Raw genomic sequence first — 27,781 nt, 5'->3', positions numbered from 1 at the left:
CTAATGCATATTGTAAAGCATCCTATAAAATATGAATTGAAATGAAATACTGTATTTGTGAGGTGTGTACTCATATATGCTGAGCACTGCTCTAGCAAAGCATATGTTTATGGTTAGTAATACATGGTGATGTATATAAAGATATTTTTAACCTATATAGACTATTTGCTTTATTCACATCAGATATACACAGTTTAGGTTACTAGAATGTTTACTCAGTTCTTCTCTGACTTAAACATCCCCTCCACTTAATTTCATCTATTTCAGTGGAAGTTGATTAGTTAACATTTTCTTAATCCAGCAACTCCAATTTGTCCAGTGAAGTGCAGAACAACATGGTGACACCAATTGTCAAATAATATGGTCAATATTAAGCTTTTTTTACACATCTTTGATCTGAGTATTAGATATTTCACAATATAATTAGAACATTCATCAATACTTAAAAAAATTGAAAAAAAGAAAGTATGTATTATTTACAACCCTGTTTATACATGTATTGAGCAACATTTACATTTGAATTTAAGAAAACACAGTTTACGCATTAGAAATAGGAACTAGCCACCAAGTCTGGTTCTATGAGAACTAATTCAACCCAGGCCACTGCTTGTTTTATATACTTTTGACATTGTAGTTCCTGTTCTGAAGGATTACTCCATGCTCTGAAGTAAGAGATAATTTAGGCCCAATCCTAATTCTACCCCTTAGCCCTTCCCCTTACCCCTACCCCTCGTTTTGCACGTGCCCGTGAAGGGGTAGTGGTGTCCCAATTCTCTTTAGCTTGAAGGTGTAGGGCTAAGGGCAAGAGGTATACACCCCTTCAAACGAAGATTTGCAGGACGACACTCGAAACCAAGGGTTAAAAAAAATTCCCAGAATTCGCCAGCCACAGCTGCACCAGGAAGTAAGGAGATTCACAAATTAGTATTTTTTATCATTATTACAAATTTTTACAACAAACACGTTTTGACATATTTATAACCGTGTTTGTGTTTTACCGTCATGATTAAAAAAAAACGCTAAAATAAATTCGGCTAAATTTTGCAATCTTTTATTCTCAATAATAACTTCAGTACAGCAGTCCCACAACATTCTGACACTCGATGACACTGGAATACCCTGTCAGAAAGTTTAGTGGCTGTCAATGGGCTGGTTACAGTGTCTGCTATAATGTTAATGTTGTTTTTGTTGATCTTATTGCCACATTAGCTCATTATGATAACATTATATATGCCTTCAGTGATCTCCTGAAGATAAATACCAAAAAAATAACACTACTGAAATCACTACAGCAGTTGCTATCGTCTGATTTTATATTAAGCAAGAGATGGCGATGACGTGTGCAGGTGCTGTAGTGCTGTCCCAATTCTTAGGGGTAAATTTTGAAGCCCTTCCCCTTAACCCTCGGTTGTAAGGGCCAAGGGGAAGGGGTAGGGGTACAAAAATAGAATTGGGATTGGGCATTAGTTTCCTTAAGTGACATTCCTAGAACTAAAATTATTCATGGTTGCAGTGGTGCAAATATGAAGGGAAGGTGGTACTTGTGCCAGTAGCTCTATAAACTGTAAAAACGTTCCTTATAGTGCAAAAAACTTTGCAACTCTTCATTGATTTAATGGTTAAAATGTTACTTCATCCAAAAGAGAAAAGTCTGTTATCAATGGCTTTTTTCTTGTGTTGTTTCAAATTGTCACAAATTTGTTTGACATTTTCTCCTAAACAGATACTTTCAGTTCCCATTGATATTTCTTTTTTTTTTTCATAAAAACAGAGGAAGCCAATAAAAATCACTACTATTCATTTATCAACAATCTTCAAAAAAGTAGTTTTATTGGCCATAAATTACAGTGTAACGGAGGCCAGCTAGCGAAGCGATAACCAGGTAAACCTCACTCCTCTGACCTAAAAAGGTGCTCTAGCGACAGACGACAGGCCATGGTCTTTAGTCTGTTTGTTAGAGCAACTGACTCCCATGCAAAGAATCACCGGTTCAATCCCAACTCAGACAGGGTTGGGTGCAGTAGGACTGGAGGGTCAAGCCTGGTTTATACTTCTGCGTCAAGTGACCGGCGTGACCCACGGTACATGCAACGCGCGTAGCTGTGCATTTATACTTCTTATTGCATTTATACTTCCTGTCTCTGTTGGTCTGCATTAACACTTCCAAAACGCTAGTGGGCAGTGAGGTGTAAATGTTCCTCTGTGTCGAGTTTCTTCTCTGCTTTTTTGCTTTTCCTGAACACTTCCTGGATGTACAAGTGGCTCAAACTCGCTCATTTTGAGGCAGGAACCGGCGGACGTGCAACAACTTTAACTATGAGGTAAACACAAAACAAAACTTTCCATCAGGAGCTCCTTCACGGGACTCCACACATGTAAACAATTGCTCCATTGGGCTCGCGCCATTCACGCGGCTCTCGGTCCCGCCCAGACTCGTCAGTGCTACTAAAGGCTGATTTATACTTCTGCGTCAAACGCTGGCGTATGCTACGGCGCTGACGCATAGCCCTTCGCCGTGGCCGTCGCCGTCACTGACCTGCACCTCTCAAAAGATGTAACTACACGTCGCAACAATGCGTAGCGTAAGCTCTGTGATTGGTCGGCTTGGTAGCGCTGACGAGTCTGGGCGGGACCGAGAGCCGCACGAATGGCACGAGCGATTGTTTACAAGTGTGGAGTCCCGTGAAAGAGCTCCGGATGGAAAGTTTTGTCTTTTGTTTACCTCATAGTTAAAGTTGTTGCACGTCCGCCATTTCCTGCCTCAAAACGAGCGAGTTTGAGTCACTTGTACAACCAGGAAGTGTTCAGGAAAAGCAAAAAAAGCAGCGAAGAAACTTGACACAGAGGAACATTTACACCTCACTGCCAACTAGCGTTTCGGAAGTGTTAATGCAGACCGACAGAGACAGCGCGCAGAAGTATAAATGCACAGCCACGCGCGTTGCATGCGCCGTGGGTTACGCCGGTCACTTTACGCAGAAGTATAAATCAGGCTTAAGCCGACCAATCACAGAGCTTGCACTACGCGTCGTTGCGACGTGTAGTTACAATTTTTGAGAGGTGCACGTTAGCGACGCCGACGGCCACATTGAAGGGCTATGCGTCAGTGCCGTAGCATACGCCGGTGTTTGACGCAGAAGTATAAATCAGCCTTTACACGTGGGGTCTCGTTCCGGATGGGCGTGAGGTTTAGCGGTTGAGTGTAACAGAGGCCAGCTAACGAAGTGCTTTATAGGTAAATTTCACTTCTCTAACCCTTAAAAGTTCCTCCAGTGACATATGCTAGAGGCCATGATCTTTAGCATTCTTGTTAGAGCAACTGACTAACATACAATGAATCGCTGGTTCGATCCCAGCTTAGACCGGGTTGGGTGCAGTAGGACCGGTGGGTTACAACAGAATTTTTGTCCTTTCATTGTTTGTGTTTGTGGACCAAAGCTGAGTTGATTCAAATGAGTTGGACATCCAAATTTAGCTTCAATAGGGCTAAAATAAAGCTTATGACTGCTCAACAATCTTTTTTTCTCATTCTTGCTGACCATTCTCTATTCATTCACTTTCTTCATCCCTTCATGCCGCATTTGTTTCCCCATCACTCTGTGTCTTCTCTTGTCTCAGAGTGTCTCTGCTCTTTGATGAAGATCCTGGCTTGGTGGCAGGAGTGACAGCAGAAATTTCACGCTGTTCCCTCTGCTTCTTTGCCCGTGTGTTAGCTGAACAGATGGGCTGGCAGTCTTGAATCTCACCTCTCTTCCCTCTGCCCTTTCAACCCCCACCATCCGCACACTTGTACCCTTTAGCAGGGGTGCCATTAACCCACAACCTGCCCTGCTCCCCTTATTTTAAACACTGTTATCATGTTGGCCAGGAGAGCATGGACACCAGGCGACTTGTTCTGGCTTTTTTTTGTTGGATACTGTAAGAGATATGTTTCTGAGATCTATATATATTCTCTCCTACATTGACTGTTGAACAGACTTGGCTTTTTCTAAAATCTATCTCTTGTTCTTGAAATACTGTTGAGATTTTTATTGAACATTATGGTTCTTACTAGACATGTCTACATTTATATTTAGCCATTTAGGGGGTGCTTTTATCCAAAGTGACATACACTTATGAATGTACACCTTTTTTTTATATCTCATTGATTCATGTAGTTTCTAATTTATATAAAAGAAAAAAAAAACATTTGTTACACAAAAATCTTTAATCTTGTTAAACATAATTCACTATTGTCTACTCAATTGTAAAGTATTAAAGGAGTGTATTTATCATTATTTGATGTGATGGAACTGACATCATTAATGAAAGAAGAGTATTATTTTATTAATAATATAAACTATTTAGCAAAATTAAGTATTAATAGGGTAAAATAAGTATTGAACTTGTCAAGTTTTTCCTGTGAATAATATTTCTAAAGAAGCTGTTGACATGCATGACTTTGAAACAGATTTAGGTAAAAACCCAAATGAAACAAACATAAAGATAAAACAAACAAAAAAAATCTGAAAAAAAAAAATGTGTGTAATGACAATGAAATAATACAAGGATTTAGGTGATGGCTGCATAAATATGCCACTTAAATAGAAAATAAAGCCACATGCATTGCTCCGGTGGGATTTTTTTTTTTCACAGACTTCAACAGTGTGGTATAATCTTGAGGGTTCTGTGGATCTCAGCTATCAAATCTGATCTTTATTTTGTATTTTATATTGGACTCAAGACAGGTGATTTTCTGGGCCATTCTACAGCTTGATTTTCTTTCTCTGAAAGCATTCGAGAGTATCCTTGGTTGTGTTTTGGCTTATTGTCTTGCTGAAATGTCCACTCTGGTTTTATCTTCATCATCCTGGTAATGTAAATGTTGGACTGAAGCAGCTAATATTAATATACAATGAGGAGTGGCAGAGGGTTGCTGAAAAACTCCTGAGAGATTTCAGCTGCTGTCTGGGCATTCACTGCCTTTCTGCACCTCTCTTTCTTCATGTGTTCAATACTTTTTGCTGCGTCGTTTCATTTCATTACGCATAGCTTAATTTGTAATTGAATTAGATTTGTTTTCTTTGCATTTATGGATTTCTTTGGTTGTTACTAAAATCCAATCGCCTAACAGCAAGAAGGTCGCTGGTTCAAGCCTTAGCTGGGTCAGTTGGCATTTCTGCGTGGAGTTTGCATGTTCTCCCTGTGTTCGTGTGGGTTTCTCCCGGGTGCTCTGGTTTCCTCCACAAGACCAAAGACATATGGTACAGGTAAATTGGGTAAGCTAAATTTTCCATAGTGTATGGATGTTTCCCAGTGATGGGTTGCAGCTGGAAGGGCATCCACTACGTAAAACATATGCCGGATAAGTTGGCATTTTATTGCGCTGTGGCGACCCCAGATTAATAAAGATACCAAGCCGAAAAGAAAACAAATGAATAATTTAAATGTATATGATTATAAGATAAGAATTTTAAGATGCACAACAATTAAATTAAAATAAATTAAAACAATTAAAATAAAAAACAGTAATACAATAAACAAAAAATTACATATTCTGAGAAAAAAAATCGTAATTATAAGTTATAAATTGGCAGTCCTGACTGCCAAAATATAAGTTCACAATTCTGAATTTACATCATGTGATTCTTCTGTTTTTCTCTGAATTCTGACTTTATTTCTCAACATTTTGAGTTAATAAGCTTTTCCACATTTCTGACTTTATTTCCCCTAATTTGGTGTTTCAATTTAACAATTCTCTACTCTGTTTATACAATGAAACTGCAAAATACAAAATTAAAAGTTAGAGAAGAAAAAGTGAGAATTGTGAATATTAGTCTCACAATGGAATGAAATGTCAGAATTTTGAACACAACTATCACTTTTTTTTATTCAGTTGCCAGAAGTAAGTGCCAATAATATCCAGTATAAACTCATTTAAAGAGCACCTATTTTGCATTGAAAAAGGTAATATTTTGTTTTTGGGGCTCTCCAACAACAGGCTGATATGTGTGCAAGGTCAAAAAATATTTTTATTGTCTTGTAATATGCATTTATTTTTGCCTAATTATCCCAATGACTCACATATGAATCGTTCAGCGATTTATTTGTTCCCAAACTACTCCTTAGCTCAAAGCTATTCTGCGCTGATTGGTCCGATGATGTGTAGGAACGGCCGATGGTGGCCATAGCAATGGCAAACCGCAGAGGATCGCAACTTCAGAAATGCATTTAAATCGATAAGAAGCACACGTCACATTTTCAGACATTTTCATTTTACACGTCTCATACAGATTTAATCTTAGAGATACAGTTCAAGCACTGATCTATAACAGATACGTGATTACAAGCCACGCTGAGCCATTACAAGTTACAACACACAATTAAGCACATATTTTGCAAACTACACAAAACGAGGCAACAATTTTAATCACACTCAAATTATGATCCGGAGGAAGAAGAAACTGGTTCATTTGAACTGTAAAAGTTACTGACAAAGTCCCTGCTGCTCCTTAAATAGCAACCGGCCGACAAATCCTGCGTTGCAGCCAAGGTTATTTCATCAATCATCAGAAAAATGACAGGAACAAACACGGCACTAGTTTGGTTATATTGTGGTATTGTTATGAAAATTTATTTTAACCCTTTATTCCCCGCAGCCAGGGCCGGAGCGTCCATAGAGGCGACCCAATCAGCCGTCTAGGGCGTCAGAATAGAGAGGGCGTACATATTTGGTGTTGTATCGTGTAGACGTTGATTCGAACAAAAGATCCGAACCCTACTTGATTCGTTTTTTCGAGTTTGAGTCAAATATTTTGCTAAAGAATCAATAGTTTTAAACAAGGTGCACTTTTAGATTTAAACCTCAGCTGGATGTTTTCATTCACTTAGAGCTATTACACACTGCATGGAAAGTCGTTTTCAAAAAAAAAAAATAATAATAGGGGCTCTTTAATCTATTAATGTGGGTTTTTTTTTTTTTGGCTGTGCTAAGGTTTAACTTTGTTTCAACATAACAACTTGTTACATATGAAATTGTTGAAAGTTGTTCATTTTTGAAAAATTTCCATTGCTCTCGCTCATGAAACTTACAGATAAGTGAGATTTTACTTACTTTTGGTCATATGTATATATTGGTCATGTGTATATACGTAAGAAAATAAAGTAAATCTGCATTCATCAGACTGAATGATGAGGTCTGTTATTCGTCAAAGAGGAATGTATTTCTGTCTGCGAATATGTCATGCATGTTAATAGGAGACTTTTCTGTTTACCTATCTCTTAGTTTCTCCCTGTAATGGAAAGGCTATTTTAGAGGTGTGAATTTTTATATCTATGTATGAAACAGTCTCTCAGTAGTGCAGATGGGCGCTTGCGAGTGTGTGTGTGTGTGTGTTTATGCTAATGAGAGTCTACAGAGGAACACGGCGAGCTGTGTGTGGCACTGTGTCTGTTCTCCTGTTGAATATTTAGTATTCACTCAGCCGCTTCCTCTAATTACCTGAGAACATGCTAATGAATTCATCAGAATCAGCTGCTAATTGGCCGTTTGAACAACCCAGTCTTCTTCAGAAACGTGCTTCACCGCCAATCAGAATGCTCGGCCTCATTCAGCGGCTCCTTATCATTTATCCATTGTATTGATATGAAGTACTTTTTTTTCTTCTTTTGTTAAAGGCCAGTTTCGTAATAGCCTAACACCCATTTGCACTTTTGGGGCATTAACAGCTTGACGTGTCAGGAATGTTCGCTGGCTAAAGTGGATATTTTTCAGGCCAGCTAAAGAAGGTACTTAGCATTGGTTTGTCCTGATTGGCTCATTCGGTTTCTACAACTGGCACCTATTAAGCTGCTGTGGTAACGAAGTCTCATTATTCCGTCGGTGGCCTGTTGGGAACGGTAGACAGTCGGAAAGGTCAAAGTGGTGACATCACTTCAGCCAGAGCTAATCTTATTTGGGTTTTGAACCCCACTGCAATATGACTCTGCTGCCAAAGAAGCGGACAGGAAAACAAAAGGAGGAGAGAAGTGAATAGAAAAAGTGTTTTTTGCCTGCTTACATCAGTTTCATAGTTTCCTCTTGCTTATGTGTGTGCGTTTGTTTCCTGTGTGTGCGTGTGTTCCTGAAAGTGAGTGTGTGTCTCGGTGGAATAGAGCATAATGAATATGGAAAGGCAGTAGGGAGAGATAATTAAAGTGGAGACGGCTTTGCTCTGGTCTGCAGGTGTCCTGAAAAACAGCTCCTGTTCACCATCGCTCACAAGAAATCAAAACAATCAATGCTTAAAGGGACAGATCAGCCAAAACCTACACAAATTTGACATTGTTTAACTTGTTTAAAAATGTTTAACTTTGGTGATGACAGGATAAATAATGGAAAATTTGATTACAATGAAAACAAATATATAGATATTGCAACCACATAGTCAGAAAAGCAACCTTAACACTAGGGTAGGGAACTAATGTACCCGGTATGCATCAGACCGAATCAGCATATGAATTTCAGTGCCACTGGTACTGCGACAAGGGTGTAAGAAACATCAAGAAGTGCACCAAAGCACACATAAGTACCTGTTGTGTCACATCATCTTAATTCTTTGAGAGATTCGGACACTGTCTGTGATGTTAGCCGTTTGTTCTTGTTGATTAAATATAGAAGGCAAAGCTTGCAGTACAGCACACCCAGTGAGGGACTCCCTTAATAACACGCATGATTGTGCTCATCAAATTTACTTAAACTGAGAGATCTAAACGTGAGGCAGATGCTTTACAAAAGTTGCACGTAAGGAGGAAACACGCAAACATACTGAAACACATCACTGAGTATGTTTACATGAACACCAATAATCCGATTTTAGTATGATTAAGACAATACTCGGATTAAGAGTCTACCATGTAGTCCACCAGTGATATTTGATGACCTTAAAGGATCACAGAATCCCGCATCACAACATGCAGAAGTTTTTTCTTTCCTTTTGTTGTTTAGTATCAATTCCATTAAAACAACACTCTTCCTTAATGATTGCATCAAATACCTCAGTTTGTCACGGGGGTATGAACGAAATGTTCCAGAACGAAAGTGAACCTGCTGACTGCAGTTAAAGTCGGAAAATTTAAAATGAAACCGAAATTACATTAAACTGAGAAAACGTGGATAGCGTTGTGACACAATGACGTTAATAATATTATGTGCTGTAACATATAAAATTAGATCATGAAAGGAACATTTAAAAAGCAACTCATGTTAACACTTTATTCATATTACTGTCTTATTCAGATCAAAATCAGGCAAATCATTAGATTACTGATGTCCATGTAAACATAGTCACAAGCCTCAAACCTAGAAAAAAGGTGTTCCCTGATTTTGATGACAGCCTTTCCACAGGTTAGTAAGGTGATGTAATGTTATTTATATAATGCATGTCTTGCATGCATGCTAACAATCAAATGAACAAAAAATATATTAATGCAATTCAAATATATAAAATATGAATTAAAGTAAACTTAATTATATTGTTCAATCAAAATTGTTCAAAATTTTCTTTTTTGTCAAATACTTTTATGGCACTGTTTTGACACCGATACCATTTTAAAGTATCAATTTAGCACCAGTATTGAAATAACCCCAAACGATACCCAACCCTGTCAAACACTGGATCTAACAGAAATCTATAACCTTTATTCTGACCGTTTATATGAGACTGCATCATTTTCTTTTTCATTAAAAATTTTTAGATTTGAAGATTGAGATTTTAGAATTAATTCTGCCTGTCATCATATTTTAGAAAGTCATTACCCTTAATTTTTTTTATTTTTTTATGTAATAAAGCTTATAATTGTGTAAAAAAGTACTTATTTAGGAACATTTTTTTCATAGTTGTGAAAATGTTGTTTTTGAAAGTTTGAAAGTTATGACATTATTAGTAGAAATTGCCATATGCAACATAGGCATGCATGTTCACAGACATTCAGTGGTTTACATGGACATCAGTAATGGAATGATGTGCCTTAATCTGAATAAGACAATAATATGATTAAGTGTTTACGTGAGTTGCTAATTGATTGTTCCCTTTTAAATGTTATATCACATTGATCGATTAACATTGTTGTGACACCACGCTATCCTCTTTTTCTCTGGAGTTTCATGTAATTTCAGGTGTTTCATTTTTAATTTGTCAACTTTAAGTGCAGTTTGGCATTTTCACTTTCATTCAGGAACACTTAATGCATGCATGTGTATCGACCACCCGTCACAAAATTCAGGAAAAATCCTACACGATGGTTATAGTTTGATTAAGGTGTTTACATGTCTATACTGCATTTCAATAATACAACTAAATTAGGCATACTCCACATATCTTAATTTAATATCTGTTTAGTTTGATTATGACTTTAGTCTGATTAAGGTAATCAAAAATCGCTGTTTAATGGTTGACTCTTAATTAAAGTATTGTCTTAATCGTATTAAAATGGGATTATTAGTCTCCATGTTAACATACTCAATGTTACAGTTAATTGACAAAGAGCTAAAATATATCTTACACCCAATCTTACACCTAAAACACTTGTATATGTAAAAGCATTATTTGGAAAGTATAAACAGAAACAATTTATCAGTTTTATGTCAAGATGTAGGAGAAATTTTGAAACAAGGCGAGTAAATAATGAATTTGGAATACATTTCTTTGGGTGAACTATATTGTCCTTTAACTTGTATTCCTCGCTGAAAGCTTATGCTATAATGCTGTACTTTCTAGGGCATAGATCACGTTGAAACATTTCCAGCTGTGATTATCCTGTTCACTGTAGCACTGGGTTTAATCAGTGTCTGGGAAAGTGGCCTTTCGAGTTTTACCCTGCAGCATTTCGAGCCGTTTTTCATGTTCCTCTTGCTTTCTTTGTCTTTCCTTTCTGGATGGATGTGAACTGCCTCTCACCCCACATACCATCATATTCAGATCACACACACAGACGGGCCCTGTGGGTCCCCTTTTATCGGCACGCCAGAGCTCTGCAAGTGTGTGTGAGGTCATTGTGTTTATCTGCTTGTGTACGATTTTCAGTTTGGTGTACTCTTAACCCTTTCTTCTGTATGCTTTATTTGAGGCAGTTTATATTCATCTAGCTTTTCTTAAAAGTTCACTCAAGTGCCTTGAAATGTACATTGTTGATCAGTGTGTCACATAATTTGATACAAATTTTGAAGACAGGGCAGGGCTTATAGAGTAGCTCCTCCTCTTTAAAGAAATAGCCAGTAGCATTTATATCTTAGCTCTGCCAGTCAGAGAGGTTTAGCTAAAGTGCTTCAGACTCATGACAGGCAGTCTATAAAAGCAAATGCTTTGTTTCTACACTTATGGTATAATTTAAGTGGATCTGAAATTATTTATTTATTTATTTATTTATTTATTTATTTATTTATTTATTTATTTATTTATTTATTTATTTATTTTTTTATTTTTTTTTATTTTTTTATTTTTTTATTTATTTTAATTTTTTATTTATTTATTTTTATTTATTTGTTTGTTTATTTATTTGTTTATTATTATTATTATTATTTTTTTTAGTTCATTTTTAGTTATTATTTATTTATTTGTTATTTATGTTTTATTTATTTTTATGTATTTATTTGTTTATTTTTTGAGATCTGTATCAAATTCGATATATAATTTTCTCTCTCTCTCTCTCTCTCTCTCTCTCTCTCTCTCTCTCTCTCTCTCTCTCTCGTGCCTTGCATGACCTTTGAAAGAAAATATGAATATCTTTATATTTAAGCTAAAACACTGCTTTATTTATTTATTTATTTATTTATTTATTTATTTATTTACTTACTTTCATTTTAGTTGTCTTTTATTTAATTTCCAAAATGAATTCGTATTGCACTTTACAAGTTTACAATCATATTAAAGCTTGTTAACAAGTTTATTTATGAAGGACAATGCTTTTATTCCGTTATTTCATCTTCATTTATATTTACAGCTACTGTATATTTCCATATTTACGCTTGCATGCCATCCCTTTGTGCCCCTTGGCGGCATTGTCACAAACTGCTGTGATGCATACAAATATGTTACTAATCCCTTATTCTCAAATGAAATGTGTGTGATGCTACTTTAGAAGTAGCTCAAACTCACACTCATTCAAGGAAGAAAAACTCGGGAACTGCTGAATGTTCAACAAATTTAATCATAAAGTAAATACAAAACAAAAGTGTCTATCTGGAGCTTCTCTGCAGGACTCAACAATTGTTAAACTCTCGCTTCACTGGCTTCTCTCTTAGCCCCACCCACACTCGTCAGTGCTACCAAGTCAACCAACTGCAGATCTTGTGTTTTGCGTCATCGCTTTGTATAGTTACATGTTTTTGAAATGAACACATCAGGGTACGGCAAAGGTTGTGCATGGAATTTAATGTCATTTTATCTATTTATTCACTTATGTATATGTGTATTCACATATATATATTTTTCAGTTTTTATATGAATGTCCGTAGTGTTATTTAATAATATGTGAATGTTTATATGATTTATTTGTTTGCAACAATGATTAACAGTTCTTGTTGTATGATTAACAGTTTTTAAAGCAAGATTTTTTTTTCTTTTACCAGATATATTATATGTGATCAACAGACAAAAGCAAAGACTAAATGAGTGGTTCTGATTGGATTTGGATTGTAAACCTTAAATACGTTTTGTTTATTTTATTTTTAATTATTTATTTTATTATTTCATGCATTATTTCATATGTTAAGTATTTAATTGCAATACTCTCAGAATAATTTCACATAAATCCACATATTAAGTAAAATAAATGTTAACTATAAATTGGCTATTCGTGGTAGGTGTGTTGTACACCAGAAAGTTGTGATCAACGTTATTTCTGCTCGAAGAAAGTTATGTAGACTGTTAACATATTCTATATTTTTTCAAGTGTAATGTCCCTCTTGCACTTTCCACACATTTAGACACAATGTAAACAACTGTAGAGGACATACAGCAGATTATGTTCTTGCTTCTTGGCATGTGGCTGTTAGTCACAAAAAGACTGGTGATGATTCTCTGGTGATGATTCTCTGTAAACCAACACCATTCAGCAACTCCAAGTGCACCGTGGTATCATACAAATCATTGGAATCAAGAAACTTCATGTCATTAATGCTTATATCTTCTAAATACAGTTCTTGTCTTTCTTTTGGAGCACACCATAGCTGGTCGAGTGGTGCAGTGGTTCGTAAATTGCTAGGTGACCATCAACGGTTTTCTCAGAGAATGACAAGCTGACAAAACATTGCTGTCACTCTGATACAGGTTTTATTTATGGAGAAAATTACAGTGTTTGGGTGTCCTGTGTTTGTCTGAGATGAGTCTACACAATGTGTATATTCCATATAAGCTGACTAATCGGTCAGTTCTTGTCACGTGACCTGCGATGTGCTCGCAGCATTCACTCAACAGTGTGTATCTGGAAGCAGTGGCGCCCCCAGAAAATGTTCTTAGGCGTGACCAGAAGAGGCCACACCAAATCTTGGGGTGGCACACAAAAAAATAATGAATTCAGTGTAATGTTATATTTTTGTTTCTGGTAAATGAAATAATGTTTTAACTCATTTAATTAATTGTTCTTGAAATATTGCAATGTATTCCTTGAAATAATTTAGCAAGTATTTGTAAACCAAAGAAAAAATGTATATTTAGTTTAAAAACACTTTTCATATATATGCATATATAATAACTTTTCAGTTATTTTTCACATACTTTCATCGTACTGCATACAGTACAAGCCATGTCTAAAAGTAATGAAGATTAATGAATGAATTAATAAAACAAACAAACGAACAAACTGAGCAATAAAGGCATTACTATATAGACACACTCACTATACATATACCCTAATAATATCATTTATCCATATTCCTTTTTGAGCCACAATTTTATTAATGCAGCTTCTTCTATTGATGTACCGTAAGGTGAATATTAAACTGCCATTGCTGTCTATTGAAGGTGTGTGCGTGCTGTCAACGATGATCGGGTGGGGCATTGGTGGTTCTAGTTTAAATGATACTCTGGGCGAACCGCCCCATACACCCATCCACCCCCCTTAAATTGTTAGATTTATTTTTCAATAAATATAACAATTTTTTAAAGTTTATAATAAATAAATAAAAAAGATTATTATTATTATTATTATTATTATTATTATTATTATTATTATTATTATTATTATTATTATTATTATTTTATTATTATTATTTTATTATTATTATTATTATTATTATTATTATTATTATTATTATTATTATTATTACATTATTATTCTAAATAAATAACAGAAATCAATCCTAAATGTTACTGGAAAACAATGTAACAACTGGAGTGACATGCTAAGATCACTTAAGTAACCTTTTGTATGAATATTAATTATGACAAAAAAAAAAAAAGTCTTTTAGAATTATCTGTGGTCTTAGACCCGACTCATGGTCAAGAATTAATGTTATGAAGTCTTACCTCCGTGACTCACTATTCCTGCTTTGTGCTTTATAGCCAAGCTTAGTGAAAGTAACATCATCATCATCATTATATTATATGAACTTCAGTTTTGTTGACTTTCACAACTCCCTGCATGCCGACACCTCTGCACAAAAGGCCGTTAATCCGGTTTCACTACGCATGAGCGGCATGTATTTTATCGATGTGCATGAAAACAACCGGGATTCACATAGGAGCACGTGAGGTAAATAGGAATGGTTTTCTGCACGCATGCATAAGTTTGCTTTCACCTGCGTTGTTTCGGTTGCACATAGAGAACGCGTGCAAAAGGTGCCAACTGTGAACAGCCCCTAACGTCTTTATTCTTGGCATGCCCCTCTAAGTTAATACACTTGAATTAAGTAAATCGTATCCCAATGCTTTTACTAAGCGATGTTTTTTTTGTTTTTTTGCACCGTCTCCATGTGCCACCCACAGCAAGACTCGCCCTGGCATTAGGTTTATTGCCCATGCCTTAATCAGCCACTGGGGGAGGGAAAGGTGCAGTGAATCAGCTACGTCAGTGGCACCAACAATAATTTAGTAGCTACACTTGGGGGTGCCCCTGTCTGGAAGGTGTCACGACACGCACGCAAGCCGCACACCTCCACTGGAAATAATGAACTTGCAGGAACTCTAGAAAAGACGCAATATGTAATTGGCCCCTAATAGACCACGTCATTTGCACCAATTGATCTTGCACAGACGTGGTTTATTCACCTGATTTGTTGACAAATGGGTTGGGGATCTATTCTTTGGCAGTTTGTGGGTCCTCAACTGAGCCTTTTCCCCTTCACAAAGAAATTTTCCAAAGACGTCTGTTTCTACTTGTTTCTTTCTACTGCTTGTGGGTTAAATTTGGCCGCTCAATTGACTAAGATGTAAGCGAGAGAATGGTCATGTTTTAAAATCATTTAAAAATAAAAGATCATTCAGACTCAGATAATACATAAAATGGAAATAATTAATGATTCATGTGCAGCCCAGTACCAATTGATCAATTAAATTGAACCTAAAGACAGACAAATTGATTTTAACAGGCAGACTTTAAATTTGATTCAAGGGGACTTTAAATAAACCATGCTGTATATTTATGTGTGTGGTGGTGGTGTGTAAGTATATGTTAAAGGCGGTCAGAGTGAGAATCTGTTAAAGCACCTTTTTCAACTCATTCCATCTCTTCAGAAGAAGAGATTAAATCCCAGTCTTTTCTTTGCCCGCAGCCCTCAGGGAAACGTTATCCAGAGAGGATACAGATTTGCCTACAGCGCTTTGACACACAGAGAGAGAGAAAGAGAGACAGTCCTAGCAAAGCAGGAAAGCAGAAGGGGAGTGAATTAACGGGCAAACGTGTGGGAAAAGACACTATATTTTTACTCTACGAGCAGGTAGTTTAATTAGACATGGAGGAAATGAATGTTTGGCACAGGGAGAGGGGGAGAGAGCCGTGATGTATTTCTTAGTAATGATCAGCACAGTTTGGCTTCTCCGCAGGCCTTCACCCCCTGTAGAGTTTACTGCCGCGTGATGAATTTAACACGGTGGAACAATCAGCAGCTCTTGACTTCTCTGTTAGGCAATTTTACACTCAATTTTGATAAACTATCAGTATAGTAAATCACTTTAACAATGCTCCAATTGTCGTAGACTGTTAGGATAATATTTTGTGTCACACTTTAATAAAAACAGGGTAACTGCCTGTCTGGATTTTCAGCTGTATTTTGGAGCTCTGAAATATTCAATATTCCCAGAACATGTAAAAGAATTATTATTGATCTCTAGTGTGTAAATGTATAAAGACTGTGCCTAATTTTAGGCTTAAAATATCATTTACATTTTATGTTCTTGCTGAAAGATGATAGTAAGATCTGTTTATTTCTTAAGATTAATTTATATATTTATAATTTGTATATTTATTTAGGTTCTGCATTGAATTTTTTCAAGATAGTCCCTGTCAATTATTATTATTATTATTATTATTATTATTATTATTTTTTTTTTTTAATTTATTTATTTATTTATTTATTTATTTATTTATTTATTTATTTATTTATTCAAATCAATCTAATATAGATGCTGAGAACTATATTGCTCTTTATTGCATTAAAATATAGCCTGTCATGTACAGTTTTATAAATATTTTACACAACAAATTAAATGTATTTTCTCATGTACATTAACGGTTCAGCTTTGTATTACTTATTGATTATTTTAGAACTATAACAAATCAGATTATATTAGAATGGTTTCGAAAAGGTCACGCAACACCCAAGACTGAAATAATATATGCTAAAAAAATGTATCGTTGCTATGACAAAAATAAATTACATTTAAAAAAAACTGCATTTGCTATGATATTTGTAATCAAAGTATTTTTATTTATTTATTTATTTTTTCTTTAATTAATTGTTGGATTTATGAATTATAGTTATGTTAGAGTAAAGCACATTTTTCTATCACTTATTCTGTAAAATAACGATTGTGTTTCTTTGCAATATAATGTAAATATCAAATGTTGCATACAGTAAGTGTTGGTCAAAATTATGAAAATGTTTTAATTCATTTTTAGATAACACAGCATCAATGTTTATAATAAAGAAAAGTTGAAAAATCAATATTTAGTGAAATAAGATTTTTTTGTTTTCAATTACAGCAAATAAAAACATGATATTTTAACCATTGTCAATATTTATTTATTTATTTATTTATTTATTTATTTATTTATTTATTTATTTATTTATTTATTTATTTATGTAGAAATAAAAATAGAAGTTTCCTGCTTTGACTTCTTTAAAGTTAGTAGTGATTTGTCATGCCACATCTGTCTTTCTCTTCTACCGAGTCTCCTCCCACTAAACACTGTGCCTGCTAAACTGCTTAACTGACAGCCTGTGTTTGAAGCTTCTCTGAACAGCTGAAGATACTGGCAGGGTCTCCTATGACAGCCTAATTACTGCCTTTATTTATACATGTGCTGGTTTGTGCTCAGCTGGGATCTTTCTTTGATGGAGGCCACTGTGCCCTTTAGCTTAGACTCTGGAATCATGTTAAAAGAAGCATTCAATGCATCCAATTGCAATTTGACAAAATCATCAGGAGCCAATGTATGATGGACCACCTTTAGGCCAGTCACACTGGCAACATGACAAGCTCTATTATTAGATGACTGACTTTAACTAAAATGGCTGCATCTTAAAATTAGGGAAGGTCCAGATGCGCACTGATGCCCCTGAAAAAAAAAAAAACAGAAAAAAATAACCATGAACAACATTTGAATATTAGAATATTAGGGCTGCGCAATTATTTGAAACAACAATCACGATTCTCATGCACATATTTTCAAGAAAACATGGCTCTGGGATCAGTAGTAAATTTAATCCAAAGTCCAGATGACGGAGAGGAGACAGAGTGATGAAGCCAATTAAGATATGGGAATGGTTTGGAGGCCATGATTGACAGAGGCCATTTAGCTAGGATGCCGGTGTTAAACCCCTACTCTTTTTTCAAAGAACATCATGGGATTTTTGGACCACAGAAAGTCAGGACCTTAGTTTATTGTCTAAAAGACGGTATATAAACTGAGCGGTATATAATCCCCATCAATATATTGGGGCGTTAGGACCCACACAGACCACCTGCTATATACAGTTGTAGTCAGAATTATAAGCCCCCTTTGAATTTTTTTTCTTTTTTAAATTTTTCCTAAATTATGTTTAACAGAGCAAAGAAATTTTCACAACATGTCTGATAATATTTTTTGTCATTTATTCTTAATTTCTTCATGTATTCTTATTTGTGTTATTTTGGCTAGAATAAAAGCAGTTTTTATTTTTTTTAAACAATTTTAAGGACAAAATTATTAGCCCCTTTAAGCTAACTTTTTTTTTTTTTTCTCGAAAGTCTACAGAACAAACCCTCGTTACACAATAACTTTCCTTATTACCCTACCCTCCCTAGTTAACCTAATTAACCTAGTTAAGCCTTTAAATGTTACTTTAAGCTGTATAAAAGCAACTTGAAAAATATTTAGTCAAATATTATTTACTGTCATCATGGCAAAGATAAAACGTCTGAGTTCAGTCAGACAGTGGGTGTTTCGTGCTCAAAACCCCAGAGAGCAGTGCATGTCGGAGAGTTTACCAAGGATGTACCGCTGGATTGTGTCTCACTATAGTTGTTAAACTTGATATTTAGTTAATGTTGTCTCTGTCTAATGACTCTTCTGTCTTTTGAATCTATCAGATCACAGCATCAGTACAGTGCTTCAATCTTTCACTGTCGGGTTTGTATTAAGTATTTTTTGTGAAAACCTCACATACTGTTGGTTGGGTCTGTTGGTTGTGCACCTTTTTTTACCAACCAAGTTTGTCAATGCCATTATAACGACACAGATCACTCTGTCTATTCATGCCAGAGTCCCATAGAAAAAGTGATTAACAGGTGGTAATTTGTGTGTAACTTATCTTTATTTATTTATGATTTGGTTATGGGTAAAACAAAGACAATGCTGGTCAGGTTGTTGAAATGGTAGGCTACAAATAATTAATTTATTATGAATGAATTAATTATTCATAAATAATTAATTTACCGCCTATGACGATGCCCTCGTCCATCAGGATGTTTCAGATTATACGATGTACGATGCCAAATTGGTCAACATCGGCCAACCAGCATTGCAGGCTTCAATCTTTTGTGATCCTTCAGAAATCACCCTGATATGCTAATTTGGTGTGCTAATATATTGATTAAAGTTTTCGTTATTGAATACAGTTACAGCAGGGCAGTGTAGGTACATAAATAACACATATTAATGTCCTTGCTTTGTTTATTTTTTCATTAAGAAAAGAATTGAAAAAGCATATTTGTTTCAGTTGAGCACACATGCACACAGAGCTAGACACTGAAACCTCTTAAAAGTATTTGAAAACTGAATTAGCAAGAATACAGTGCCATGTGTACCAGCCTAAATAGTCAAAAGTCTGGATAGCTGTATTCCAATACATCTTTCAACATACAATTAAATAGCTATGCAGCTCAATTCGAGCAATGTAGAGTTCTGTGTGTCTCAAAAATGACACTTTTTGCTATTAATCAAGTCATTGATTTATGCATTTGTGCCAAAATCTCATGAGCTCCACCAAAAAAATATTTTTTGCAGTGCTCATGGTCATTGTTCTCCAGACTTTTTCGGCCATGAATTATTCACGTGGATTGTATTGATAAATGTTGTGTCAGAATGCATTAGCAGCATGTTATGTGTTAATGCGAGTGTGAGTTTTAGCGTTTAGGTCTCATAGGGGCTGATCTTAATGAGGCAGCAGAATGGATGTGCAGGAAGCGCATGCCAAAGCATTAACATTAAATAGCTGCAGTCTAATAAGATAAATACAGTAATTAAGTTATGAGAGTGCTGCATCCACACACAAATACACAGCCAGAGGACATACAGGAAGAGTGCGTGATGAAGGGAGAGGAACAGTGGGATGGCTTGTCCTTTCTCATCTTTTTCTTTCGCATTTAGCATAATGCATTCCTGTGTTTACAAGGCTTCTTTTACTGGTATACACTCACAGACCTCAGGCTTCCAATGCAGCTGGCTCATTCCTGTTTTGGCTAAATAAATTATGGCATACACTTTAAAGCTGGGAATGGATATCAAATTGTGGGTGGTAAAATAGTTGTAATAGGCCTACAATATGGCTCCTTAACAAGAAAAAAAAAAATCACTTGAAGAGTGACTATAATAATAGCAGCATATATTAAACATTTCACATATTAAAAATAGTATATAGCCCTTGCATTGCTGATTTGCATGTTGAACCAGTAGAATCTGAGTTTTCTTATTGTATCTTTAGAATTTATTTAGTTGAATTAGCTCAATAATAATACAAAAAATTACTTTCATAAAAAAAATAGATTTAACAGAGTGAATTTGACTTGATGAATCAGTTCACATGAACCAAACTGTTTGAATTGGTTTTCTGGAATGCGTCTAACTATTTTGATTCAGATCAGTAATAGGTACCCGCTTCGAATCTAATCACTCGATTAATTGAGCACTATTAGGGATGATAACAGCCCTCGTAACAAGCCTACCATTAGAACAACATTCGAATCGGCTGGTAAAAGATGTATATTTGAATCGTATCATTAAAGTAAATCTGCAGTTTAAAATCAGTTCAGACTTTTTCAATTGGTTCAGTAGATTAAGTCTCTCTAAGTTGATTTAGTTTGGTAAAATATATCAGATTGTTAAATAAGTTTAGCTGAATATTTGTGACCATTTGAATTGGTTCACTAGAATGAAACTATTGTTTAAAATCATCTCAGCAGAATTTATTTGACTATTTTAATTGATTCTGTAAAATAATTCTTACATTTTATGTCATAGAACACACAGTATGACTTTTGTGTTTACTTGAATGAGATTCTTTCAATTGTTTCTTTCTTTAGTCAATTCACTGGAATGAATCTGATTGGAATGATTTACTAAAGTAAATCTCCTGGTTTATATCAGTTTACTAGAATGAATCCAAGTATTACAATCGGTTTACTATAAGATAAATCTACTAATTGAATTAACATTAATAGAATGAGGATTATTATCTGAATCAATTCAATAATATATTCAACAAGGTGACAACACCAAAGCTCCAGAAATGCAAATTTGTTAAATTAAAAAAACTAACACAAAGTGTGTAAAGTTTCAAGCACCCTGGCTCTTCATCAGACAGTATTCATCACAGCATGTTGCTCTTTTTATACACTTCTGGATCACATGATCTCATACATTGTCTCACAAAAAAAAATAAAATAAAATAAACATTGGTAAGTTACATATTCAAAATGAACATACAAAAGCAATTCAAATAATGCATCACAAATAAAGAAAAACATAACAGAATATAACACAATAACGTAACAAAATATGGCCAAAAACTTTTACCCAAATAAATTATTAAACATTAAAGAAATGGACGAATATCTAACTCATTTAAACCTCTAGGAGACAATGTATCAAAAGTAAAAATCCAAAAGGCTTCTCACTGTAATGGGAATTTTTCAAGATCCCTGTGCCTCAAATTTAAAACTTTTTTTTGTATGGGGATGTGTAAAAGTTGAGGTTTTGTATGTGAAGTTGCATTGTTGACAATTCCCATATTTAAAATTCCCATGTGGAATAAATGCGGAGCAGGTTTCAGATCAGCTCTTACCAACATAATACAGATATTAGATGTTCTTTTGTGTACTAGACGAGGTGATTTCTAAAACATTCTTTGAGGGTAGGATTGCTTGCAATAATATGCCAATGTTTTAATAGCAACTTATTCATGTTTTTAGTCTCAGTGAAATCAATAAATCTGATTAATGTCTGCCTGAGTTAATAGAGCAGTTCCAACATTAACAACAAATAAATAAATAAATGTTGGGTTTCCGGCAATTCCTTCATGTTGCCCCAACACATATTATTTAAGATAACTTAATTGTTTTTACAAACTTAAGTAGATTCAACTTAAAACAATTAAGTTATCTCAGAAAAAAACATAAGAATTGTTTACACTCATTTTAAATAAGTGAACAAGTAGCTTTTTTAAAATTTTTAAAATTTGTATTTTTTTTTATACTAAGAAAGCAGCTTTATTAATAGAGTTTAGAAGAGATTTTATCAAGCTACTTTCTAACACTGATGGGTGACCTGTGACATTCAGTATATGCTATGTTTTATTTTCCTTTACCTTACAGAATTAATGTGTGTGCTGGGAGTGCTGTAAGTACAGGTATAAGGCATGAGCGTGTGTTGTTAAATGTGTAGGTGGACAATGGAACATAAGCTGCATTAGTGAGTGCTGATTACACTGAAGAGCTTTACGAATGTGTCTCCTGCTGTCTCACGTTTCTGAGGTCGCTTATATTTGTGTGTCACAAAGTCCTCTGAGAGCTCCCTGTGTTTATATTTTAGTTTCAAAACATCTCGTCTGGCGTAGGCAATAAGCAAATCTAATTAAAGCAATATGAGCGGGCAACTAAATTATTATTGGGGCTCGTTCATGAAACATGAGCGGAGAGAATGTCTGTTCATAAATAATTCTTAGTATCTTTATGGTTTGCAAAATGCAGTTTCGTGGCCAGTAAGAAATATTTATGTCTAGTAAATCTCCCAAATCCTTTGGTTAGATGCTAGGATGGTAGAAAGTTAATTTGCTCACTGACTCATCATACAAATGTCTTAACGCTCAATATGTCTGAAAAAAAAAAAACTGTCTTCACCTCTTGGCAATGTCAGTCAGCAACTTGGCAACGAAGCATTTTGTTCGTTGGACTTTGTTTGGAAACAAGAGGAAGGATTGGAGCGCTAACGGGCAGTGAATCATCTGAGTAGCGGGTGGAGACGGAGAGAAAGAGGGAAATGTTCTGGACAGATCTGTTGATTTAGATGAGGCCTGGATGACTGAGCTGCAGGCCAGTGTGAATCACCTCTGAATTGTGCTATTCTTTTCGTTTTATTAACTCTGTGTCCTCTGGAGCTTTCCACGACATCTGAAAACAGTCCTGTTGAGTTAGTGTTTAACTCCAGTTTTTAAGGAAGTGATGTCTCAAGAGTTTGGTTGAAAAGATGTAAACAAAGTCAAAACAAATGAAAGAGGCTTTGGGGATGTTCTTTGTATTTATTTGATCTTTATTGGTTTTTTTCTTTATTATTAATCTTTTTTTGTTAATTTATTTCGTATTCTTTGTTTCAGTGATTTATGATTCTTCATTGGTTTCATGGTTCATTGATTCAGTGAATCTAGATTGATGTTGCTTGTTGATAGTTTAAATAAATGAATGAATAGTCAAGATGATGAAAGCATGAATAAACAAACAAATGAAAAAATCAATGAATAAACGAAATTAACAAATGAATGAACTACTGTATTACAAAAATTAAAGCAGGACAATCTAGTGTTTTTATTACTGGTTTGTGAAGCAGTTGATTCATTTGCATGTTTATTGACTCATTCCTTTTTTTCCTAAATTGTTTTGTTAGTTTGTTTGGTTATTGTTATATAATGATTTGCTTAATTGTTTTTATCTGTCCATTCATTTGATCATGAAAAATTTTCTTCAATCGTTTTTTCCTTCAATGTTTTTTGTTCGTTTGATCACTTGTTCATTTGTTTGATTCATTTGCATGTTTATTAACTTATTCCTTTTTTTTCTTAAATTGTTTTGTTAATTTGTTTGGTTATATAATTATCTGTTTAATTGTTCTATTTATTTAATCTTTTCATTCATTCATTCGTTCAATTAATTTGCATGTTTATTGATTCATTCCTTGTTTTCTTAAACTGTTTTGTTAATTTGTTTGGTTGTTATATAATGATCTGTTTATTTGTTCTATTTTTATCTGTTCGTTCATTCGTTCGTTCAATTAATTTGCATGTTCATTGACTCATTCCCTGTTTTCTTAAATTGTGTTGTTAATTTGTTTTTGGTCATTGTTATATAATGGTTTGTTTAATTGTTCTATTTGTATCTGTTTGTTCATTGTTCGTTAAATTTTTAGGTTGTATTTATTTATTTATTTACTTTTTGGTTAATCAATTTAGAATTTCCCTTAATTAGCTCATTTACTGTTTAGTAAATTAAATAGCTTCAATATTATGCACCCGCACAAATGCTCCCAAATATGTTCTGTGGGCGCAGAATACAATTCCGGGCACATATGCAACCAAAATGGTCTTAATATTGATCCCTCTACATGATTTACACCTTTTCAAAACCATCCCACACATTTGGACAGCCATTTTCAGATCTCTCCAGAGATGTTCAATAGGATTTAGATCTGGGCTATGGCTGGGCCACTCAAGGTCATTCACCGAGTTGTTGTGCAGCCACTCCATTGATATTTTGGCGATGTGCTTTTGGTCATTGTCCTGCTGGAAGATGAACAGTCTAAGGTCAAGAGCACTCTGAAGCAGGTTTTCATTCAGGATGTCTCTGTACATTGCTGCATTCATCTTTCCCTCTGTGCTGACCAGTCTTCCAATTCCTGCTGCAACAAAAAAAAACGTCCCCACAGCATGACACTGCCACCAGCAGGCTTCACTGTAGGGATGGTATTAGCCTGGTCATGAACGGTGCCTGGTTTTCTCCAAATGTAACGCCTGGCAATCACTCCAAAGTGTTCAATTTCAGTCAGACCAGAGAATTTTGTTTCTTATGATCTAAGAGTCCTTTAGATGCCTTTTGGCAAATTCCAGTGGCTTCCGCCTGGCCACTCTACCATACAGGTCTGAATAGTGGATTGCTGCACAGATAGTTCTCCTTCTGTAAGGTTCTCCTCTCTCCAGAGAAAAATGCTGAAGCTCAGAATGAGTGACCATCGGGTTATTGATGACCTCCCTAGGCCCTTCTCCCTCGATCACTTAGCTTTGATAGCCGGCCAGCTCTAGGAGGAGGCCTTATGGTTCCAAACATCTTCCACTTACGAATGATGGAGTGGAATTTATTTATTCAGAGCAGCAGTAACATAAAATGCGGAAAAGTGAATCGCTATGAATACTTTCCGGATGCACTGTAAGTGTCACCTTCAGTGCTGTGTATGATTCTCAAGGGCTCTTGTTCTCCCTCGTTGTTACCGAATATGATCAAGGAATGTGCACATCATGATCATTATGTACAGTACAGATGTTTGAGATTGATGTATTGTATAGATAATCTACTGTAGATCAGATCACATCCTTGTGTTTGTGCGTGAGTAGCATATAGGATACTGGGGTGATTCCATTTCCTCTGACTTTCCTCTGTGTGTTAGATGAGTCCTGGTGTGTGTATATTTGTGTGTGTGTGTGTGTGTGTGTGTGTTTGTAGCCGCAGGCCACGGCCCCTGCTCGCTGTGACATTGATACACTGCGTTGAAGCCGAGTGCTGTGCTGCTCTACTGGGCGACAGTGGGTTTGGGACACAGGCACATATGAGAAATGACCTTCTATGAGCAGGGAAAATGGAGACGGGTGAAGGACTCAATCACTAGTGCAGAAATGATGCATGTTAACAGAGCATCTCTACTGACACGCTCTGGCCCCTACAGCGATTTAGGAACTCCCCGATGTACACACACACACACACACACATACATGCACACAGACTAGATAGACTCTCTGCCTGTTTTCCTAGATAAACGTAATTTGCAAACAGTGATCATTCAGTGATGTCTTTCTATGCCCTCCCCTTCTCTGTCTCTCCTTTAGATTTGGAAAGAAAAAGGAAGAGAAGAGCAAGCCAGAGACAAAAGTGAATGCGTTGAAGCAGACGGCAGAGATTCTGAGCGAAGAGGAGTTGGAAAGGATGAAGGAAGAGAGAGAAAGGTGAGACTGGTTTCTTTACACTGTCACAATTTAAAAGAGTGGATCCCTACCAAAAATATTGATAACATAAAAGTTAAACACTGGACATTAGTACCCCTATATGTCATAGAAATATCTGTCATCATGCAAATCACACAGCAAACTTGATAAATATATGTTTATTTATTTATACCAAATCAATGCTTTACTCAGCAAATATGCATTAAGTTGGCCATAAGTAACACTTAAAATATTCATTAAGGATTTGTTAATTAATTAATTAATTTATTTGTTTCATTATTTATTTATTTATTTATTTGTTTCATTATTTATTCATTCATTCATTCATTCATTAATTCATTCATTCATTCATTCATTTCTTGTTCATCAAAGAATTCAGGGGAATTCCAATTCTAAGTTCCACCAAAAAGAGAAAGTTATGGTAAACGATATAATTATTAAATTTAATGAGTTTATTGAATAATTAAATAAAAATTTAAATTATATATATATATATATATATATATATATATATATATATATATATATATATATATATATATATATGTGTGTGTGTGTGTGTGTGTGTGTGTGTGTGTGTGTGTGTGTGTGTGTGTGTGTGTGTTTATATCAAATAAATGCTTTACTCATCAAAGATGCATTAAGTTGGCCATGAGTAACAGTTAAAATTTCATTTTTTTTTTTGGCTCAGTCGCTTTATTAATCTAATGCCGCCACAGCGGAATGAACTGCCAACTTATCCAGCATGTTTTATGCATTGGATGCCCTTCCTGCTACAACCCATCCCTAGGAAAAACTTATACATTTCCATTCACACACATACACTACGGACAATTTTAGCTTACCCAATTCACCTATAGCGCATGTCTTTAGACTTGTGGGGGAAAACGGAGCACCCGGAGGAAACCCATGCAAACACGGGAAGAACATGCAAACTCCACACAGACATACAAACTGACCCAGCTGAGGCTTTAACCAGGGACCTTCTTGCTGTGAGGCGGGAGCGATACCCACTGCCCCACCGTGTAGCAGTTAAAATATTACATAAAATATTAAAACTGTTAAAAGAGGTTTGTTTGTTTATCTATTTAGTTGTTTGTTTATTCGTATATTTCATGTTTATGTTTATCAAAGAATACATGGGAAATTCCAATTTCAAGTTCCACCAAAAAAAGACAGTTGTGGAAAGCATTTTAATTATTGAAATAAATGAATGACTGCATTAATTAATTATAATAAAATGTATATATTTTTTTTCAGACAGAATATTAAAAAAGTCCGATTTCAGCATTATATACTAGATAGATAGACAGACAGACAGACAGACAGACAGACAGACAGACAGACAGACAGATATATAGATAGATAGATAGATAGATAGATAGATAGATAGATAGATAGATAGATAGATAGATAGATAGATAGATAGATAGATAGATAGATAGATAGATAGATAGATAGATAGATAGATAGATAGATAGATAGATAGATGCAGAAACTAACAAGTTAACATAATTATTTCATGTTGTCTCAACACGATTGTGTGGAACCCAGCATTTTTTTACAGTGTAACTGTATGCTATAAATATTTAGCTATGATTAAGGTAAAGCATAAAATGTCATCTATTGACTAGAAAATAGTCCCTGTACATTTGAGAAGAAAAGGAAAACTTTTCATGCACTGTGCAGGATCACAGGTTTTTATTTGTGGTTCAAACTTTGAACATGGCTAAAACAATCAGAATCTATGGCCACAACTATGCGTTGCTGTAATGCTACATCTAAAACAGTGGGGTTTGTCACATTGCAGTTTTATAGGCCTAGATCCCAGGAGCTAGCACAATGAAACAGTGGCAGGTAATATCCTCCGGGAGCAAAATGGCTTCAGGAGGAACCAAGGCTCAAAGGAGAATAAATACTCCCCTG

The 27,781-nt window shown here is 35.2% G+C and overlaps 1 protein-coding gene and 1 long non-coding RNA gene across 6 annotated transcripts in view; both read left to right on the top strand.

The window, feature by feature from the left end:
- The window catches only part of LOC141376089 (uncharacterized), a 1,000,182-nt gene that overhangs the window by 770,698 nt on the left and 201,703 nt on the right, over nt 1-27,781 (top strand). The window lies entirely within an intron of this gene.
- pard3bb (par-3 family cell polarity regulator beta b) overlaps nt 1-27,781 on the top strand; it is a 679,872-nt gene that overhangs the window by 485,407 nt on the left and 166,684 nt on the right. For all 5 annotated transcript variants that reach the window (XM_073912548.1, XM_021478865.3, XM_009304543.5 and 2 more), the window contains one exon: nt 25,739-25,855. In XM_073912548.1, coding sequence (XP_073768649.1) covers nt 25,739-25,855 — 117 coding nt within the window. The remainder of the gene's footprint in view (nt 1-25,738; nt 25,856-27,781) is intronic.

This window comes from Danio rerio, chromosome 9 (assembly GCF_049306965.1).
Source record: "Danio rerio strain Tuebingen ecotype United States chromosome 9, GRCz12tu, whole genome shotgun sequence".
Classification (NCBI taxonomy): Eukaryota; Metazoa; Chordata; class Actinopteri; order Cypriniformes; family Danionidae; genus Danio; species Danio rerio.
This window is presented reverse-complemented; position numbering and strand designations above follow the sequence as displayed.